At 43.0% G+C, this 22,195-nt stretch overlaps 2 protein-coding genes across 2 annotated transcripts in view; one reads left to right on the top strand and one right to left on the bottom strand.

Annotated features, from left to right (window-relative positions):
* The window catches only part of IL36G (interleukin 36 gamma), a 163,068-nt gene that overhangs the window by 52,649 nt on the left and 88,224 nt on the right, over nt 1-22,195 (top strand). The window lies entirely within an intron of this gene.
* Nucleotides 6,137-13,223, bottom strand: IL1B (interleukin 1 beta). The gene is made up of 7 exons (XM_040496762.1): nt 13,146-13,223; nt 12,665-12,726; nt 12,079-12,127; nt 10,007-10,211; nt 9,303-9,464; nt 7,929-8,059; nt 6,137-6,948 (listed from the first exon to the last, which is right to left on the bottom strand). Exons 2-7 carry the CDS (start codon nt 12,715-12,717, stop codon nt 6,739-6,741), a joined length of 810 nt encoding a protein of 269 aa, XP_040352696.1. The 5' UTR covers nt 12,718-12,726; nt 13,146-13,223; the 3' UTR covers nt 6,137-6,738.

Here is a 22,195-nt window from a genome sequence, read left to right on the forward strand (position 1 = left end):
ATGTTTTACTATTTATTTTTGGGAGAGAGAGACAGACACAGCATGATCAAGGAGGGGCAGAGAGAGAGAGGGAGACACAGAATCCGAACGAAGCAGGCTCCAGGCTCTGAGCCGTCAGCACAGAGCCCGACGTGGGGCTCTAACTCACGAACCCCAGATCATGACCCCAGGTCAGATCATGACCTGAGCCGAAGGCGCCCCACCAATAATCAATATTCATAATATGTTTATATATTTATGTTATTTTGATCAATTGTATGCTAACAATAATTGTAATTATGACTCAATCTAGAAGAATTTTTTTAATTTAACGTCCTATATTTACATAAAAAAATAAGTTTTTTTAAAGTTAAGTTTTGATTGAACACATTTTTATTATTGCAAAGAAGTATCATAGAATGATCAGTAAAATGTTTTTAGGCATGATATGTGTTACATTATATTAAAATTTAATGGGAGAGGGGCGCCTGGGTGGCGCAGTCGGTTAAGCGTCCGACTTCAGCCAGGTCACGATCTCGCGGTCCGTGAGTTCGAGCCCCGCGTCGGGCTCTGGGCTGATGGCTCAGAGCCTGGAGCCTGCTTCCCATTCTGTGTCTGCCTCTCTCTCTTCCCCTTCCCCGTTCATGCTCTGTCTCTCTCTGTCCCAAAAATAAATAAACGTTGAAAAAAAAATTAAAAAAAAAATTTCATGGGAGAAATGAATGGATATATCAGTTCAAGAAAAAAAGGAATGTTGTTAATTTTCTCCCTTTAAAGTGGAATTTTTAGATGTATAACGTAATTTTTAGATGGATGACAGTAAGAATCAGTCACTGAGGTATTAGGATTTTGTTGGATATGTTTTTAAGTGATGTAGCAGTTTTCTTTTTATGTCAGATTTACAGTATTCCAAAAATGATAACCTTTGTGATTAACTATTTAAAATCACAAAAAATTTTAGATTTTAACCTAAAACATGTATGTTGGCAAAGGGGTGAAGTCATAGTTTTTCAGAATTCTTGTAGGTGGTTTGTATGCTAAAATATCAGAAGACCAATATCTTACAAGGATTAGGGCCCTGGAAGGGCCTTTTGGGGAAGGAATTGGACTCACTGCTCTAGAAGTGAGGCCCATGATGGATGGTGCATCAAGTACATTACATACTTGGGACAAGGGTCTCATCCCCAAGGCTAGGAGGGCACCGAGGCTTAGTTCCTCTACTTGACATCTCTTCCAGGTGTTCCTGATGTGTTGTATTTTATTTTACTTTATTTTTTGTTTCAGAGAGAGAACGAGTGGGGTAGAGGGACAGAAAGAGAGAGAGAGAGAGAGAGAGAGAGAGAGAGAGAGAGAGAATCCTAAGCAGGCTCTACCCTCAGCACAGAGCCCAATGTGGAGCTTCATCCCAGGACCCTGGGATCATGACCTGAGCCGAAATCAAGAGTCAGACACTCCACCTACTGAGCCATCCAGGCAGCCCAATGATATATTGTATTTTAAAGCCAAATACAGTGTGTAGATGCTCTTGTATGTATCTGGATTCCACACATCCCTCTGCTCCAGGGACTCATCCAAACTGAGCCGTCACACGCAAACCATGTGGACCGTCTGGCTAGGTGATTCTTCAGGTTGACTTGCAGTGTCAGGCTGCTCAGGTGGTGGCTAGGACTCCCTCATCTCACACTTCTGATCCCTGGCATATAAAGGATGTCATACCTTTTCTGTCTCTGAGGGCTGATGGGTTTGGGTGCCGGGATGGAAGTAAGGGGCTGGAGAGAAAGAGAAGCATTGGCCCCTTCAAACAGCCTGTGTGGAAGCTCAGGGCAAGGAAGAGGGTGGCTGAATACCAGTAACAACTGACACCTTGGTCCCCTGAGGGACCCAAGCACAGGCTTGCCCAAGCACAGGCTTCACCTGGATCCCTCTAACTGCAGCTGCCTTATTTGCCAGAAGGTGAGATGTTCTCAGAGACAGGGAGACCCCTGATTTGAGAGAGTAGCCCAGGCCCCTGGCACCCTCCTTGTCTACCTTTCCTGATCCATGTGCCTTGTTTCATGGTTTTATGATTTGCTTTCCAAGAAGGATTTGAATTTTCATGATTATTTGTGGAAGCAAACAATCATACTTCTACAAATAAGAAACATACTGCTTTGGGACTTCCCAGGGGGAAAATCTGTTCACTTGGCTTGCTCCAAAGTGCCAATTTAGAAGTCAGGATCTGGGTGAGATGTGATAAGAACTGGGAGGAGGCTCTGACTTTGGTTCTGCATCCCTGAGTGGGCATCACACCAGTTCTCTAAGTCATTCTCACCCTGGCTTCCAGTTGAATCAGATGTTTGTGGATAATTCAGCAAGGCTGTCCAGGGGGATGAGGAATGTGGCAGGGAGCAGGTCTGCACAGAAGGCAGGGTGACTTATCCTTCCTTCACTGGAAGGACATTGTAGCAACCACCCACCCCAACCTAGATAGGCTCCCACACACCACTGCATCACTTACCTTCCCCCCACCAGATACTTGCTTACTCCAGCCCAAGCATATAGGATAAGCCACACCCTAACCGTGTGGACTCAAATGTATAAGCACTTGCCTCCTACTGTCTGGGTACATGGGATCCCCTTGAAAGCTGGTAGCTGGTAGGTGTGGTGTGTTACCTGCTGGAGGTGCAGACAAATTGACTTCCAGACCATTGTAAAGACTACCTACTTCCGTTATATTGCATGTGGTTGGTAGAGTGGGGTGAGGGTTCTGGTTCTGGGGAGGGATCAGATCAAATCATCTGATCCTTTCCACTTAGAAACAGGCTATTTCGGGGCTCCTTGGTGGCTTAGTGGGTTGAGCATCCATCCGGCTCTTGATTTCACTCAGGTCATGATCTTAGAGTTTCTGATCTTAGAGCCCTGTGGTGGGCTCTGTGCTGACAGCTTGCAGCCTGCTTGGGATTCTCTCTCTTCCTCTCTGTCTTTGTCCCTCCCTTGCTTGCATGCTTGCATACAGTGCGTGCATGCTGGCTCTCTCTCTCTCTCTTTCTCAAAAGTAAATAAATAAATATTAAAAAGAATTAAGCATTAGAAATAGGTTATTTTTCTTTTCCAGGGTAAGAACACCTAGTGCAGAGAAAGGGAGAGCTCTTATCAGGGAAAGAACTTGGCTCCAAACCAGGAATAGAGTAGCCCCTGGAGGGTCAATTTTAGTCTTTGGCTCGGTTCCGAGAATTGAAACCCATGTCTTTTGAACATTTTAATGTAGAGGATTGAAAAAAATTATGTAAGTAATTCACAAATACATTCTTCTTGTAAAAAATTCAAGCATAAAGCTAAAGTTCCTTTTAACGACCTCCCTCCTGCTCCACCCCCACCTTATCCTACTCCAAGTAACCACTATTTTTAGTCTAGTCAGTACCCTTCTAGAGTTCTCTGCCTTACATACTCTTAGAAGCACATGGCCATGCATTTTGGATGTGCAGTGCTTTTTTATGTAAATAGTATCATCCTGTGCTAACAGTTTTGCAGTTTGACTTTTCCTCTTGATGACTTGTCTGAATCTCTTTCCATTTCAGCACTATTAAAATTTTTTTTAAACTTAGCATGGTTTATTTAACCTTTTCCTTACCAGTGGGCGTTTAGGTTGTTTCCAGTTTACTTTGTTGAACTTTTTATAAACAATTCTAAAATAAACATCCTTGAAATTGTTTGGGGAAGGCACCAAACAGTGGAATTGCTGAGTCATAAGTCATGTTAAAAATAAAGTAGACATGGGGCGCCTGGGTGGCTCAGTCGGTTAAGGGAGTGACTCTTAATTTTGGCTCAGGTCATGGTCTCAGCGTTTGTGAGTGCCAGCTCTGCATGGGGCTCTGCACTGGCAGTGCAGAGTGGCCTTGGAATTCTCTCTCCCTCTCTCTGCCCCTCCCCTACTCTCTCTCGGTCTCTCAAAATAAATAAATAAATATTAAAAAAATAAATTAGACATGGCCAAGTTTCTTTCCCAAATGGCTGTACCAATTTGCACTCATATAGTTGATTTGGAATCTGGCTTCCTATGAGGTTCAATGGCTTCAAGTTTGTCATTCTTTCTGGCATGTTCTCCCTTTGGACCTGAGAGAGGTGGGTGGGATTGTATCAATCAACCAAGGAAAGGGGACGGTATCACTGCTGGGGATCCCAGGGGTACTTCTGCTTTCTTCCCTGAACTGGCCACCAGCCTCCCACCAGCTCTATCATGTACTGGGGAATGAGCACCACTTGGGTACCTTCCCATCCTTTGCACTGCAGTTATGAAGCAGACAGAGTTGGAGAAGGAGCTCTTGCCAGGTCGTAGGGCCTCCATCTAGCTCCTGTGCCCTAGTTTGTTCTGCGAGTATTCTGAAGATGAGCAAACATTTCTAATAAATTTTATCTTGATAAACGAGCAATGTCTTGCAATACGAGTAGTATGTGATGCCGAACATCACATGAGCACAACTGAGCCAATGATTCTTCTCTCTCTCTCTCTCTCTCTCTCTCACTGAGGGATTGTGGATGATTGTCTCCCATGCTCAGATGCTCAGTCTCAGGCTGTGGTGTTTGGCAGAAATCAGTGATTTTTCAGAACGTTGGAAGGTGCCCACAGCTGGCACTAGTGTATTTTTTGTCCCTTCAAAGCACCTCTGGACGACAGTCCTTTGCTTTTCCATACAAGAGTGAGCTTAGGAAGGCTTTGCTTCATTCTAGGTCAGGCTGCCTGCAGATGTAGACCCTTTCCTCTGCTGCTTTATTGCCAGTTACATTAAATACAATATATGACAAGAGTTTATTAATGCTATACTGTAGTCAACATATTGGTGTGGAATGCTTTGTGATTCTTTTATAGCTGCATTATAGAATGCATATAGAATGGCATCCTATTGTATCGATGTCTCATAATTTATTTAGCCAGGCTCCCATTGATAGACACTTGGGTTATTTCCAATCTTTTGCTTTTACAAGTGATGTGAAATGAGTAATTTTGATCATGTATCATTTCACATGGGTATATTTCCACCTGTAGGATAAATCCCCATGAATGAAATTGCTGGGCCAAAGGGGTTGTTTATTTGTAATTTTCATAGTTATTATCAAATTTTCCTTTATATGAGTTGTACCAATTTATACTCCCACCTGTAGTATCTTAGAGTGGGGGTTTCCCCAGTCTTCCCAACAGGGTATCTTGTTAAACTTTGATTTTTGGTAATCTGATAGGATAACACTGTTATCTCAAAGTACTGTTAATTCAATTTTCTTATAAGTTATGTTGAGCATGTTTTACTCTGTCCAAGATCTAATGGTATTTCCTTTTCTGTGGACTGCCTGTTAATACATTGTTTTCTTAGATTTTTGCCTATTGTTTTGTTGGATTTATGTTCATGTTTTTTCTAATGCTTTTGAGGGAACTCTTTATATATTAAACAAATTATCCCTTTGTGCGAGATACAGTTACAAGTATTTTTTCCCTAGGTTGTTTTGGTGTTTTGACTTTGCTGCTGGTGACTTCTGCAATTCTGAAAGTTTACTCTTGGCATCATTCATTCTTTATTCTTCACTCCATGCTTTTGATGATACTGGTCCCACTACTGAGAGTACCCTTTCCCTTCTTTTCTGTACAAGGAATCCTGCTCATTCTTTTAGGCTTGACTCATAGGTCGGTCCTCCTTGACCCTCTGTCCTTCACAGCGGATGTTCTCACTCCTCCTGGCTGCTCCTTTCATACTTTAGCTTACCTCTCTTTGCCAGGTTGCCTTATTTTTGCTTGTATATATCTGCCTCTCCTATCTAACTAGAAATGCCTTACCTGTCTTGTTTCTGTAGCTCCTAGTACATAGCATTTCCCTAATACATGTTTGTTGAATAAATGAGTAGAGAAATTGTTGGTGGCTGTTACCACCAACCCTTCCTCCCTTACTTCAGCTGATCCTGTTCTTCAGATGAAACTTGTGTACCAAATATCCTTTTCTTGAAAAATGGAAATGAAGGGGAGGGATAGGGAGGCTTGTCTTTGCTGGCCGGTGATGTTCCTAGGTATTTTGCCACGCGCAGGGACGAGGATTGGGCTTACAGCTTCCCAAGGAGAACTCTCATGGCCCCATTTATCTTTACTCTTCTGGATCAGATCCCAGAAAAGGCAATTACCACATAGAAAAAAAAATATTTTTTCAGTAAAATTTATTTCAGAATCATTGAAGCAGAGTGATCATACTTAATCATTCATAAATATTCCTCTGTAAACAATCTGAGCTTATACATTTTTCAGCCTTGGTGAAAGGACTTGGTATAAAGATGGCACACTAGTGCAAATTAAATTAATTTCATAGATATTGAAGGCTGGGCTCTTTTCACAGACACTGATGCTTCTTGGCCCTCTTGACTTAAATTAAATAGACTAACCCATCAATAAATAAATAAATAAATAGTTAAGAGGTTGTTCATCAGAGGCTGGGCACAAAGGACAGAGGGTTTCTTTGAACCTAAAGTGTAATGGTTTCTGCCAGGGTGGCTTTGAGTGAGTAGAAGAGATAAAGGTGACCTGGCTCAGTAGCGGGGACCTGAGGATTGGCCCTGGGAAGAAGGGGTTATTCCTCCTGGCTGGCGGACAGATCTTCTTAGCAGTGATTTAAGGAAGACAGTTGTGCATTGATTAGATAATAGTGAAGTTCAGCCTGAGGCCATGTTTAAGCCCTTCTGTTCCCCTTCCGCCAGCCAGCAGGGGTTATTCAGCACATTTGGACTCTCTTTAGGGTACAGGTCTCTTTAGGAAGCACTTTCCATGATGAAGTCAGTTATATCCTGACCACCTTTGGTATTTCCTAGGAAGACAGGCATTTCTTCTGCTTGAGAGGTGCTGATGTACCAGTTGGGGAACTGGGAAGACTCAAATTCCACATTGCCCTTGATTTCTGTCTTGTTGAAGACAAATCGCTTTTCCATCTTCTTCTTTGGGTAAACTTTGGGGTCTAACATCTGCAGCAAAACAGAAATAACAATTTTTATGAGGGAAGGGACAAAGACACTCAGGTAAAGTTATTCTCTTGTTCAGCTAGAGAGGAAACTGATGAGTCATAGGACCAGGATCCAGACTCCTGATTTATCTTTGTGATACCAACTTTCTGTGTAGTGACTAAAAGAGTTTTTTCTCTTTTCTGAAACTTAATATCAAATGGTAGGGAGCATAATATAAGTGAGAATTAAAAAAAACAATTTTTTTTAATGTTTGTTTATTTTTGAGACACAGAGAGACAGAGCATGAGCGGAGGAGGGCTAGAGAGAGAGGGAGATGCAGAATCTGAAGCAGGCTCTAGGCTCTGAGCTGTCAGCACACAGCCCGACGTGGGGCTCGAACTCACGAGCTGTGAGATCATGACCTGAGCCGAAGTCGGACGCTTAACCGACTGAGCCACCCAGGCGCCCCTATAAGTGAGAATTTTATTAAAAAGTGAACATTAGGTGAAAACTTGTAGGACTACCTAGTTTCCAGGGACTTTTGCTGTATTTTTCTCTATGGTCTGGTTAGAATGACTTCAACTTAGAATTGAAACTTTTGCTGGCAAAGCTGGCTAGGGGGGTGGGGTGGCAGGTGATTTTGAGAGTGGAGGAGATGACAGGTGACAGCTCCCTTGAATTGATTCATTTCCTGAGGTGTCATTTATCAAATGGAGTCGCCCTAACAATGTTATAAGCCTTCTAACCCTAACACTGTATAATCTGTTGGGTGGTCACAATGGCAGGACATAATAACATCAGCAAAATGACTTAATTTTCCATGGTGGGAGTGAAAGTTTCATGCATTTGGTAGTTACATTAAATGTATTTGCATTTATGCAAAATCACCAAGTAGATACGCTCCCAGATTTTCTGAGCAAAAAAGGTGGTTGTTTTGGGAAAAAATGAGGGCTAAATGTGCTTCAGTGAAGCCTAGGAAGCCTTCAGCCCCTGGTACTCACCTCCAGCTGTAGGGTGGGTTTCCCGTCTTTCATCACACAGGACAGGTACAGATTATTTTTCTTGATGCACAACACCACTGGTATCTTCTTACTGTTTTCCTCCCCATGTACAAAGCTCATGCAGAACACCACTAGAGAACGGAAAGGGGCCTTGTGGTCAGGAACGCACAGCCATGCAGGGCTGGCCCAACATCTGGACCTCGAGCCCAGGACTCATACAATTAACATCTTCTGTGGGAACCCACACTAAGATTCTTATGGCCTAACAGACAGGATAACTTGGCTTGTCACAGACAGTAGCAGGGTTAGTTGCTTGATTCATATTTTCTAGAAAGAAGGTCTGCAGGGGTTTCTTAGAGCCTCATCATAGTGGCAATGAAGAATTAGGGGGTCTGATTTTTAAACGCTGAAAGAAGGAAGCCATTTTGTGACTGGCCACTGGTGTGCCCATCCGTACGGGCAGAACAATTTGATCAATGTGCAAGGCAAGAAAAGAGGTAGATCAGGGCTCCCAAAAGAAATCAGGCACAGATCTGTTTCAGGAACCTGGAGCAACAAGTGGGAAGAACTTGGGAGAGGTGAGGCTTAGCTGGGAAAAGTGGCTCCAAAAAGACGTTCATTTTAATCTTCCTTAGTCACCACCATCTCATTTGGGGGCCTTGAGGTCATGCTCACAACCCAGTTCTGAAGAAACAGGTTCGTCCCGGCCTGGCTGGGATGCCTCTCTCCAAGGTCAGCAGCCTTGGAAGGGAACAGCCTGCTCCTTTCAGCTGCTCCCTTGGCTGCCCTCTTGCATACAGGGTTCAGCCACAGTGGTGAGGTGCCAGGCGGATTCCCACAACTAATGGGCTCTCCAGACTTGAAACATTTGCTGGCTACAGTAGAGAGAGATAAGCTCCTGCTTGCCAGTAAAATTTCCCTACAAGGAACCATCTGGTATTGGGCGGGAAGGATGTTTGGGTTAAGGGGGCAGGGTTGGGAATGCGGATGGACACAGTATCTCTTCACCATCCTAGTTTCAACCTCAACGACAGGAAAAAGGAACCCACAGGCAGTTAGGTCATGTCCATCAAATGACCCCTTTCTAATGGAAGCATTGACATTACACTATCATTCAAAGACTTGGCTGGACAGTGGTCCTGGGTGTGCTTGAGCATTCTAATTTCTCAGTCTCATCTCTTGCTAAAAAATGAACATGCTAAGGGAATCAATCTGGTGTCCTTGCTAGGACCAAAACACAAATGTTTACCTGTTATACATTATACATTTTTCCACTTAGGTCATAATTTGCCTTATTGTACTACTTTGTTAAAAATGTGGAGAGTTAGCACAGGGTCAGGAGGCCAAGAAAAGAATCAAAACGTCCCCAGTTACCTTGTTGGTTCATATTCTGTCCATTGAGGTGGAGAGCCCGAAGCTCGTATGAGCCAGACAGCACCAGGCTCTTTTGGCTTATGTCTCGGAACGTGTAGTCCTGTGACTGTATGGCCGCATCACACACAAAACTGTCATCCCACGTGTCACAGATGATGGGTTCTGAAATGTGGAGCATATATGCTGTTTAGGAGGAAAATTGGAAAGGCAGGCCAGATGATGTAAGGCAGCAGAATTTGGTGTTTTGGAGGACATCTGAGCATGTGTAGCTGGACTTCGATTATAACTGGTGGGGAGGAAGTTGGGGTGTGTGAGAACTCTGGACTTGGCATCATGAGATGTAGATTTGGGCTGCAGTTCCATTGCTGGCTGCAGACTAACAATAGAGCTACTCACGTTAAATGGCAACGGCCATAACACTAGCCCAACAGGGACAGTGTGAGACTTGCAGGAGGTAGTGCAGATGAAAACCTCTGAGAATGGTAGAGTAACTGGCAAATGTGAATAGTTATGGCGCTTTTGTGTTAAGAATAGTTTCAACTAAATTCATTTAGTTTCTAGGCTTCTCTGTTTTTCTCTCATTGCTGGCCCTTCTACATTTGAAGGACTTTAGCTTTAGGGTAGGTTAGTTGTCTGTTGAGTTATGGACTCTGAAAAGGACATGACCAGAGGTCTCCTGTCTGCCCTTGGTTCTCATTAAGTACCTTCTTCAAAGATGCAGCAAAAGAGGCTCTTCAGGTCCTCATCCTGGAGGGGTTGTGAGCAGGGAACAGATATCTTCTTCAGTTTCTCCATAGCCACAATGACCGACACGGCATGCCTAAGACTCTTGTTGTCGGGCTGGTGGGAGATTTGCAACTGGATGCCCTCATCTCCCAGAAAACTGTGGCTCAGGTTTTGGAGGCAGCCCTGTGGAGAGACCCAGGAAGAGTATGTTAAGGTGGTTGGGCCAGAGAGCTCCCATTTTGACATCAGAGAAGTAGAAGGGGCCTTAGAGAGAACTGAGCTTCTAATGATAAACTCTCTTCTCAGGGGCGCCTGGGTGGCGCAGTCGGTTAAGCGTCCGACTTCAGCCAGGTCACGATCTCGCGGTCCGGGAGTTCGAGCCCCGCGTCAGGCTCTGGGCTGATGGCTCAGAGCCTGGAGCCTGTTTCTGATTCTGTGTCTCCCTCTCTCTCTGCCCCTCCCCCGTTCATGCTCTGCCTCTCTCCGTCCCAAAAATAAATAAATGTTGAAAAAAAAATTAAAAAAAAAAAAAAGATAAACTCTCTTCTCTCTGAAGCATATAGAGGTTAAGTGGTTTACCCATGGTGAGTTAGAGACAGAACCCAAACCAGAACTGTGGGCTTTCTGATGGCCTAGATGGTATTCTTTTAGAATAAAACCCATGTCTACCTCATTTATCTTCTTCACAAACTACTCCACCTGGCCGTAAATTTATACCTTCTTCAACTGTGTCCTCTTGGGTCCCTAATGCTCTAACACTGTATATTTAATTTTTCATGGCAATGATGATCATAACATTTTCTATTCATCTATGTTCATTCAACAGGTTTTTAATTATCCTATACAAGTTCTTTCTTTTTTTCTAAACACTGTTTTATAAGCATTCTACAAATACTTTACAAGTGGTTACTATGTGTGAAATACGTTCCCACTTTCCCGTTATTTAGAGAAACCGCAAAACTGCATGAGGGCTTAAGTGAGGTTGCCCTGGTGGCTCGATAATGGTTTGAATGCTCAACAGTTAAAGAGGCCTCTAACAGCACAGAGGAAAGCTGAGTGAGAGAAGTTCCTGCTCAGAGCTGAGGCTCCAGATGAGGCAGAGGGAGAGACAGGCTGTGGAAGGAACAGCAGGGAAAAAGCCAGCCAGAGAAGCACCCCAACCCCCACTACCTCCCCTCAGGGCTGGAGTAAACCAGTTACTGGTTTTAAAGCATTTAGAGAAATAGGCTTTGAACAGCAATAGGGACTGACTTATTAGGCTAGAGGAAGCTGCCATGAACTGAAGAAGAAAAAAAAAAGTCAGAGAAAAGTGGCTGCTTGCTAATCTGTGCGATTGACCTGGCTGGGTTGATGGCACCTTGGAAAGTTATTAGGCCTTGTACAGAAAAGAAGGGACATCCTGAACGTCAAAATGGCTCTCAGTAAAGGTGAGAGTCAGAGAAACACCAATTTCCTGGGATAAACTTAGCGATCACTGACAGTATTTCAAGACTGAAGGTTACAGGAGGCCAAGAGCTAAGAGATCATCTAGTGCATGCCCCTTATATTTCAGAGATCCAGTGGGTGAAATGGCTTGAGGTCAGATAGCAAGTGAATGATTTTCTTTCAACTCCCAATTCATCTTTTTGTTTACATCATCCACATCTTATTGTCACCAGCTCTATCCCAGGGAGCAAAAAGCTATTCTACCTTTAAAGGGGGCAGATGTACATGAACTCCCAAGGACTTCAGTGACTAATATAGGCCGAACCCTCTCTTAAAAGGAGAATTAAATTTGCACTGGAGCCTGGGCCACCTTCCAAACAAGAGATAGCAAACTTTATCCCCACAGCCATTCCTCCTCGCCCTCCATGAACATGGCCACCATCGCCAAGCCTCAGTGAGTGACTGTGGGAGCGATATCGTGCCATCTGCATCTGCCTCACTGGAAGAGGTGAAAGTCCTTCCATCACAAAATGCCACGGGAACAAGGTGGCCCAGAACCCTTTTCCTGGAGCCTTTCTCATGTCTGAGTCCCTCCAGGAGTTGTGAGCTTGGCCCACGGTCTCACCTTCATCTTTTCGGGGCCATCAGCCTCAAAGAACAGGTCATTCTCATCACTGTAATAAAAACAGAGAGATTGCTCAGTTAGTCTCCCAGACACGTTTTGTTTTCCCTTCCCTGCAAACAGTCTCCACTGTTAATAGGAAACTGCAAATAGCATGTCTCTTAAAGCTACTGAAAGCTGTTGGCAAGTTTTATGCTAATATACACGGGCAGCATGGGAGGCGGGGCAGATATCCTTTGTACTCTCTGTTGGAGCCTGAGACCTAACTTCCAGCCCAGTTAACATCTGAACTTTTCCTCTCCATCAAGCCAAACTTTGCCAAGGAGTCCCCTGTACTGTACACTTGGAATCTTTTTTTCCTGTTTGTCATCTGCAGGAAGCCCCTGTAGCAACAGCATCTGGATGTCCTATGCGGTCCCAAGGCTGGACTTGTAGTGGGAAATATGTCTTTAAACCAGGTTCACTTGGAACCCCACTTGCCACTGGAAGAGGCAGTTTGGGGGACAAATCTGGTCTCCAAGCACAGATAACACTCCACTCTTGAAAGAGGAACCCTGCTCACATTGCTAGTCTCAGTCTCCCCACTGACCTGTAGTAAGCCATCATTTCACTGGTGAGTTCAGGTACTGCTGCCATGGCCATTTCAGAAACCTGGGTAAAGAGGAGAAAATGAGTAACTTCTTGCCAGGCCAGTCCCCACGAGGGCTGCCTTCTTATGTGAATTTCCCTTAGCGCCTGCAACATGGAAGGCATGCAGAGAAACAGCCTTTGAATGAATGAGTGAGTGTGTGAAAGAGCCTTCCTTTGGGTCCAGAGGAAACAGTTGCTAATCCAAACCCAAACCAGGAGCGTATTCGTTAGATCTGGAGCAGAGGCTTTGACACTGATCTCTCAGATGTCCGCTGCTACATAAGCAGTGCCCATTCCCAGAATATTTCACAAATCATAACCATAGTAGTACGTGTGGTATCTTTATAGAAAACCCAGCCCTTAGGCAGAGAGGAAGGGAGAGAGGGACAGAGAGACTTGATTAGGATCGAGTCATAAAGAAGAGTTAGTTCAAGTTGTACCTGAGTAATGAAGACTGACTGGAGAGAATAGAATCCCGGAGTGGGCTGCTGTGCCTCAAGAGATCTGCTCTCTGCCAATTTCAATCTCATTCTTTTATATTCTTTAAAAGCAGAAGTAGAGAGCTGAGAAATTTCCCCTTTGGTTAACTAATTTCACAATCAAGTTTTTTAAAAAAAGAATTGATGGGAACTTCTGGGAGAAGATAAAATGAAATAATTCTCTAGGCCATGGAAAGGCAAATGGTAGCAAATGATGACACATCTTTGTAAATGTGTCATTATGCAAATATGTATTGTTTTGCTGATAACAATTACATGAATGGTGTCAATATTAAAATACAGGATTTTCCTAGGTTAGAATAATGTTTTAATTTGGGATCTCTGGGGGCAAAGTGGAGGACATAGGGATACATACGCAAACATGCTTCCTCACTCATGCATTGTACTTAAATTTAGGAGGCTTCCCACTTGGAGATGGATTAAGGGGTAAAAAGAAATGACAGTAACCCTCCCAGTCTGTATTGAGGGTGCTGTTTTCTACTTTGGGAGCTCAGGGTCCATTATAGGAGCCTCTGGGGAGACAGTTGACCTCCTAGGATGGGGCCGAAAAAATATATTTATGCAGGGGTTAGGCTCCTGATGGGGCTGGGGGAACCTTGGAGACAAGCTCATGCAACCCTTTCAGAACAGGTGCTGCTACCCTAGCCAGTTACAAATGTAATCAGTATCAAAGCTTGATGAACAGTGCATGAGCCTGGATTGAGAATGTATTTGAAAAGATTGTGAATAAGTCAAGCTTTCAGGAGCACAATTCCTCCTTAAAATGCAGATAAGATGTTTTCTGCTTAAAATAATTTTTCTGTTAACTCTGAAATGTGGACTATTTTTTTAAAGTTTATTTATTTATTTATTTATTTATTTGTGGGGAGAGAGAGAATGAGAATGAGGAGGGGAGGGGCACAGAGAGAGACAGACAGAGGATCCAAAGTGGGCTCTGTGCTGACAGCAGACAGCCTGATGTGGGGCTCGAGCTCACAAACCCAAGATCATGACCTGAGTGGAAGTCAGACGCTTAACCGACTGAGCCACCCAGGTGCCCTTGGACTATTGTTTTTATAAGACTATCTAGCTGCAACTATATGTCTTGGTATCTCCAAGAGTTATTAGACTGTTTTTCCCCCCAGATCTATTGAGATATAATTCAAAAATAACACTGTGTAAGTTTAAGACGTACAACACAACAGTTTGCTATACATATATGTTGCAAAAAGATTACCACTAAGGTTAATCAACACATCCATCACCTCATATAATTATGTGTATGTATCCTTTTTGGTGAGAACATTTAAGATCTACCCTGAGAGCAATTTTCAAGTACAGGTATATGATATGGAATAGTTAACAAGAGTCACCATGTTGTATATTAGATTCCTAGAACTTATTCATCTTATAACTTGAAGTTTGTATCCTTTGACCAAACACACTCTCCCCATTCTTTTCTCTGTTTCTATGAGTTTGCCTTCTTCTCCTCCTCCTCTACTTCCTCCTCCTCTTCCCCCTCCTTATTCTTTTTCTCCTCTTCCTCCAAGATTCCACATATAGGGGGAATAATAAAGTATTTGTCTTTTTCTGTCTGACTTATTTAACTTAGTGTAATGCCCTCAAGGTCCATCCATATGGTCACAATTGGCAGGATTTCCTTATTTTTTATGGCTGAATAATATTCCTCTGTGTGTGTGTGTGTGTGTGTGTGTGTGTGTGTGTGTGTGTGTTATATAAAATATCTTTGACCCATTCATATGTTGGTTGACACGTATGTTGTTTCCGTGTCTTGGCTGTTGTGAATAAAGCTGCAATGAATTTGTGAGCGCAGATGCGTGAGATAGTGATTTCATTTCATTTAGCTATATACCTAGAAGTGGAAATCCTGGATCATGTGGTAGTTCTATCTTTAATTTTTTGAGTAACCTCTATATTGTTTTCCATAGTGGCTGTACCAATTTACATTCCCACCAACAATGATCTAGGGTTCCCTTTTCTCTACATCCTCAGTGGTATCTCTTCTGCTTTTGATTTGAATTTCCCTGATGATTAGTGGTGTTAGGCATCTTTTCATGTAGCTGTTGGCCATTTGAATTTCTTTGTTGGAAAAATGTCTATTGAGGTCCTCTGCCCATTTTTTAATTGGATTATTTATTTGTTTATTTTTGCTATTGAGTTACAGGTGTACCTTATAAATTTTGGATATGAATCCCTTACCTGTAATATGGCAGATACCTTCTCCTATTCTGGAGGTTGCCTTTTTGTTTTGATTGTTTATTTTGCTGTGCAAAAGCTTCTCAGCGTGACATAGTCCCCCTTGTTTGTTTTTGCTTTTGTTGCTTGTGTTCTTGGTGTCACATCCACAAAACCATTGTCAAGAATAGTGCCAAGGAGCTTTCCCCCTATGTTTTCTTGTAGGAGCTGTACAGTTTCAGGTCTTATTTTTAAGTTTTTAATCTATTTTGAGTTAATTTTTGTAAATGGTGCAAGTTAGGGGCCTCTAATTTTCATTCTTTTGCATGTGAATATCCAGTTTTCCCAACACCATGTATTAGAAAGACTATCTTTTTTACACTGAGTATTCTTGACTCCCTTGTTAAATATTAGCTGACCACGTATGCATGGGCTTATGTCTGGACTCTCAATTCTATTCCTTTGTTCTATGTATCTTTTTATGCCAGTACCATACTGTTTTGGTTACTATGGCTTTGTAGTTTAGTTTGAAATTGGGAAGTGTGATGCCTACAGCTTTGTTCTTTTTCAAGGTTGCCTTGGCTATTCAGGGTCTTTTGTGGTTCCCTACAGATTTTAGGATTTTTTTTTTCCATTTCTGTAAAATATGCCACTAGATTTTTAATAGTTGTTGCATTGAATTTATAGATAGCTTTAAGTAGTATGGACATTTTAATGTATTAATTATTCCAATTCACAAACATGGGATATCTTTCCACTTATTTGGGTTTTCTTCAGTTTCTTTCATCAATGTCTCAAGTTTTCAGTGTACAGATCTTTCACCTTCTTGGTTAAATTATTCCTATTTATTTTATTGTTTTTGATACTATTGTAAATGGGATTCTTTTTTCTTTATCAAACTTTGTTTAACTCAGAGACCAGCAGAATGCCTGCCCAGGGTATCCCTCACATTTGTAGAATGATTGAATGACAGGTCATAAACTATGCATGGAATCTAGGAATGGGGCCTTCCCCACTTATTATGGCACTGAATTGAAACCTTGCTGGCTTATGTGGTTCCCTTAGGAAACTGTGAACTCTTTTTTTTTATTTTTTTTAATCTTAATTTTTTTTTAAGGTTTATTTACTTTTGGGAGAGCGACAGAGAGACAGAGTGTGAGTGGGGAGAGACAGAGAAAGAAGGAGACACAGAATTCAAAGCAGGCTCCAGGCTCTGAGCTGTCAGCACAGAGCCTGACGTGGGGCTCGAACTCGCAAACTATGAGATCCTGACCTGAGCCGAAGTCAGACACTCAACTGACTGAGCCAGCCAGGTGCCCCAGGAAGCTGTGAACTCTTAAAGCTGGGTCTAGCGCAGTGCCTAGCATGCAAATTGAGACAGGAAAATTTGCTGCCTGCATGGGTGCGCAGGAATTTGACAGTTTTCCCTCAAATAAGTACGTGCCTGCTATGTGCCAGGTACTGTGCTTGCTCTATGTTGTCCGTAGGAGAGAGTTCCTGACTTTTCCAGGTAGGAGGGAAATAGACCTTACTGTGGGGCAAGGATCGCTCAGCAAACTGGCTTACCGAGCAGCCTTCTGAATCTTAATTAGGTTCCTAATACCTTGATATCAGGAATGTGGTCACAAGAATGCCGTCCTTGGTCAGTTGTATGTTCCACAGGGAATCTAAAAGCTGCCTCCTGTTCAGTGCATCAATTTCTTGTGAGTTTGGTAAGCAATAGTCAGTTCTCAACTCTGAACCCTCATAAAATTGAATGGCTGTTTTTGCAGACACGCTAGAGGTCCTGTCTAGGGAACCTGATGGACATTCCTGTTTTGCTTCTACAGTCTTCACTCTACAAATTAACACTGGTCCCCAAACTTCACTGAAGGAATTACTACCTTCCTCAGAGTCTTTATGCTGGGGTCAGCAGGACCTGGTGGTCTGATAGCTCTGTGGGCTCTCTTGACAGAGAACACAGAGATGCCTTCAGCCTGTTGATGTGATTAGAAGCTGAGTGAAGGAGGGTGAAAGCCAGTGACAGAAAGGGAGGTCTGCAAGAGACTCAAGCGTCATTTGTGAGTTAAACCATTCTATTTCTAAGGACTTGAGATTGAGGTCGGGAGTCTCAAATCTACTTCTCTATCTTCTAGCATCCAGGTTGCATGAGTTCCCATTCTTTTTTGCTCAAGGGAAATTTTGAAGCCATGGGGCAATGCCCCTTGACGTAGTAGTTTCTACAGTTCTGCCATGTCTCATCCCAGCCCCATAGCCTGGACCCCAAACCTGGCAGCATCCTGACCATCTTAGGAAGTGAAACCTCTTATTGTGTCAGACAGGCATATTGCACAATACGTGTATCAAACCCTGTCTCTCCAAGAAGACTAGTCAGGCCACAGAACTTCCTTCAAGTCCCTAATAAACGGAAAACTTCTTACTACAGAAATAGTTGCACTGGGGGAGGACCTAGAAGAGTGACGGTGGTGTAGATGGCAATGCAGGCCCACGAAAATGGAACAAGCAGAAGTGGGGAGTTGGCAATGCCAGGATGTAGTGGGAAGATTCATCTCTTGAGTCATTCAAGCCCTTACCAACTGCACGTTGCCCTCTGTGCTGGTCATCTTTCCAAGACAGGAGACTGGCATTTAGTCAGAGCGGGTGCTTTGGTGCCACCTTATGTCTGATATTAAGCCTCTCGCCTCTCTTATCAAGCCTGGCCTCACCCAATGGTCTTTAATCATTTTGAACAGGAAGACAACCCAAATAATCATGGGTTAGTTCTTATATTATCATGTTTAATTGTAGTATCTACTCTCTGCTATGGGCCATTTCTTTCTTATTGACTCTCTTGTGCAGAACAGCATTAAGGCATGACTGTCCCCACCATTTTTGCCAAGTCCCATCTCATCCTTGGCATTGACTTCCAATATTCTTAAGAGTCTGTCATTTTGGGGGCACCTGAGTGGCTCAGTCAGTTGAGCGTCCAACTTCGGCTCAGGCCATGATCTCATGGTATGCCGTCAGCGCAGAGCCTGCTTTGGATCCTCTGTCTCCCTCTCTCTCTGTCCCTCCCCCCTCTCAAAAATAAATAAGCATTAAAAAAAAAAGGGTCTGTCATTTCTTTCCACCATTTCCATGGGTCTTTCTGGTGTCTGAAAGTATTTACAGTGTCCTGTGTAGCCATGCCAGTCTCCATGGATACTTCTCTCCTTTTCTTTCTGTTTCAGTGATTAATTCAGATTGGGAGAGTGTGATTTTAGTTTTGAGACCTCTGCTCTTCCTTGTATAGCATCATCTCCATTGGGCCTGCCCCACTCTTGGATCCAGGTACTCAGGGCAGACAGGCAGATTCCAGGGATGGGCCATTTCCCTGCTTGGTCTAGAACAAGGAGGACTCAAATATATAGGCAGGCCACTGGGTCTGGTGAGTATATGGTCTGCAGAGGCTTCTCCCTGTTGACCGAGTCATTATTCCACCTCTGAGAGGCCATTGGAAACTTGTCTTTCCTTTGGATTCAGTAGCAAAAGCCCTTTTGGTAGTAAGGTGGATGCCAGACATTTTTCTACTCTATATCTTTTATTGCACATAATGGGTGTAAGACAGTCAGCCCCAAACACCGGGCTCTAGTGCCGCTTATACTAGGAGTCTGGAAACATTGTCTATAAAGAGCCAGTTAGTAAATATTTTAGGTTTTGTGGGTCTTAGGGTCTCTGTTGCAACTACTTAAGTCTCCCATTATTGTGAGAAAGCAGCCATAGAAAACATGTAAATGAATGAGCTTAACTGGATTTATCTTTCAGGTCATAGGATGCAAGCCCCTGTCTTATACCATTGTATTAAATCATTTTTCTCAGATGTAAACTTAGAAATAATACTTTAAAAAAAAACCACCCGTCCTTTGTTGAGCAACTATTACGTACCAGGTGCTTCTTTTCATTGTCTTATTTAGTCTTTATAATAAACTTTAAGGCAGATAGTATGACCCATTTCACCTATGTGAAAACTGAGGCTGACAGAGATAACTTATCTAAGATCACACAACTAGTAAATGCTGGAACCATGACTCAAACATGGTTTAGTTGAACCTAAACCAGATTCTTTTTTTTTTTTTTTTAAATCACTGAGCCAAATCACTGTGTTAATTGTCACACATATTTTTTTTTTAATCCCATCTTGTGCTGTCCACAGTGCACAGACCTCTTTCTCAATGATCCAATTATCTTCTAAATGACATTGGCAGATTCATGAATCTTGGCAACTCTGCCCATAAATGTTTCCACACTGTCCTTTTAGGATTAGGGTAAACTCTGTTCCCTTGTCCTCCCTCCTTATCCCACCTGGCTGTGACATGTTACGTGGAATTATCTTCTTTCTCCTTCTCTCAGGGTCGCCCTGGGACCTTGCGAACTGGGTGTTTATTTCTCTCTCTTCCCTTTTCTGAGTTTCTTCCTTATTCCTTTTCACTTTCTCACCTGCTCCTGTCAGCTCTGTTGTTTGATTTCTTTTGTCCTTTCCTGTCTCCTCGAGACTTTGTTATAGCACCTCAAAAAAAAAAAAAATCCCTTTAGGATTACTACCCTTGGAATCATCAGCTTAAAAAAAAATAATGCTTACAAATACTTTGCTCCTAAAATTATGACGAAATTCTTGTCTCCTAAACTGCCTGGGGTGTGTGTATTCTACTTGCTGGTTATTACATAATTGAAGGTGATTTGGCCATTTCCTTCCAGGATTCAGTTAATTTCGCTTCTCCAATCACTTCCTTCTTGTTGGCTGTAACTGAGTTTTCTATCTTCTGGAAATAGGAAGTTCCTAGTCAAGCCACTCAGGATTTGTTGGGTTCAATGGTCCAGTCTGGGGCCCAGATTCTAGGTGGTTGATCTCCCCTAGTTAGTAAGCAATGTGGAATGAGGAAGTCTGATTGTATAAAGGTATTATAAACATTCTGCCCAAACTCCAATATAATGGATAGGTATTCCAGAATTCACCAACCTCTGACTTGGGTTTCCTTTTTCTCCGTGGCATTAGAGGGTTGGAAAATCTTCCAGCATGTAGTAATAAATCTATGAGGCTGCCTCACATGACCCATTTTTCAAAGTAGGTTTTCACAAGGGAGGATGTTTGATATGATAGTTCTAGAAATGATCTATCAAAGTTAACTGATGACGTGCAAGCAGAAAGTTGTATGTTAGAACTAGTAGTGATTTACAAAACATCCTTCTCAGGCTTTTTGTTAATATACATGCTCATTTTCAGAGTTTCAAATAATACAAACATTTGAAGTACAAAGGAGAAGCCCTTCACTACCCCCCTGCCCCATTGCCTTTCTCACTGGATGAATCATTTCACCAGAAAGTATCCCAGTCACTGCAACCCAAGGACTCACCCATCCATTCATTCATCAACCACCATCAGCTGTTTGAATAGGCCTTTTTTTTGAGCACTTCCTGACTGCCTGGGATCTGTAGATTTCTCCCATCTTCATACTCCATTGTCAATTCAAACCCTTCTCCCTTCTTACCTAGGGCATTTAAATCATCTCCTAATTGGTTTGATTGCTGCCATGGAAGCTCCATCCATCCATTCATTCCTTGTACACCAGCCACAGGGATATATATCTCCACAAAGCAAATCTGGTGACATCAAGTCCTTGCTCACATTTCATCACTGGCTCCCTATCTCCTTTGTGAATGAGTCCAAGCACCGGAGCATGCCAAGCAAGGTTCACCATGGAATCCTCTGCTCTCCTCTCCTACCCCACACTTTAACCTTCCCAAACTATTTGTAGTCCCTTGAATGCAATATTCTTTCTAGCCTCTGTGCTTTCGCACAACCTGGAACCTCCATCTCCTCTTTGTAATTTGTCCATCGTCTAATCCTTCAAGACTCAGTTCATACTTTACCTCCTCCATAACATGCCCCTTCCCAAGCTAAATGGTGGGTGTCCTTCCTCTGTGCCGTGAGCCTCTAACACCCTCCGCAAACCTCTGTCATCATGCTTTATTTGCTCATCTCCCTTACTATTAACATACCTGTTGCAGGGCTTGGATTATAGCTCTCATTTCCATGCCTTGCACATGACAGTGCTTCCCGAATGTTGGCTGACCAAATGAATGAAAGCCAGGAGTGATCATGCTGCCACTCTCATGGCTTCCATCTTGAGCTAGCTTCCTCTGACAAGAAAGTACTTCCTTAGAAAAGAATATCCTGGATTAAAAACAGAGACTCACCAGAAGCACAATGTCCGTCTCAGAATGAACTCCTCAGTCAGCAGCCTTGTTGATAAGCAGAGACAGCAGGTCGGCCTGATCTGGGCCTGATCAGGGATGTTGTCCTCCTGGAAAAGTTTAGTTCCTTCTGCAAAGGCACAGTGAACACCTTGCTACCCTGGCTTGAGTCAGAACGGTGTCCATCTACTTTTCTGGGGAATCCTGAGCTCTTTATGAAGTCTTCTGGGACAGGGAGGTGACAGGAGCTGTCACTATTACCAGGAAGAGATGGTGTTCTGTTCCATGTTTCATCACAAATGCCTGGGAGGTACATTTCTGGAGAGACACTCCCATTTTACCCAAAAGGCAATTTTCAGGTGTTTCTTGAGGACTTTTCCCAATTACTCTGGGAATGTGGGAGATCCAGAAAGATGAAATCAGAGGTGATGACAAGTCAGGGTAAATAGCTTTTGGAATGACTTCCATCATTCATCCCACCAAGCACCATGTAAGTTGTGTTTGTGGTACATGTGTGCCATGGGTGCACAGAGGAAGGAGAACAAAACTATACAAGCCATGGTACTTGTCCTCAAGGAATTTTTGCAAATGCCTACGATTTAAGG

The sequence above is a fragment of the Herpailurus yagouaroundi genome, unplaced genomic scaffold (assembly GCF_014898765.1).
Source record: "Herpailurus yagouaroundi ecotype Mexico unplaced genomic scaffold, PumYag 188, whole genome shotgun sequence".
Taxonomy (NCBI): Eukaryota; Metazoa; Chordata; class Mammalia; order Carnivora; family Felidae; genus Herpailurus; species Herpailurus yagouaroundi.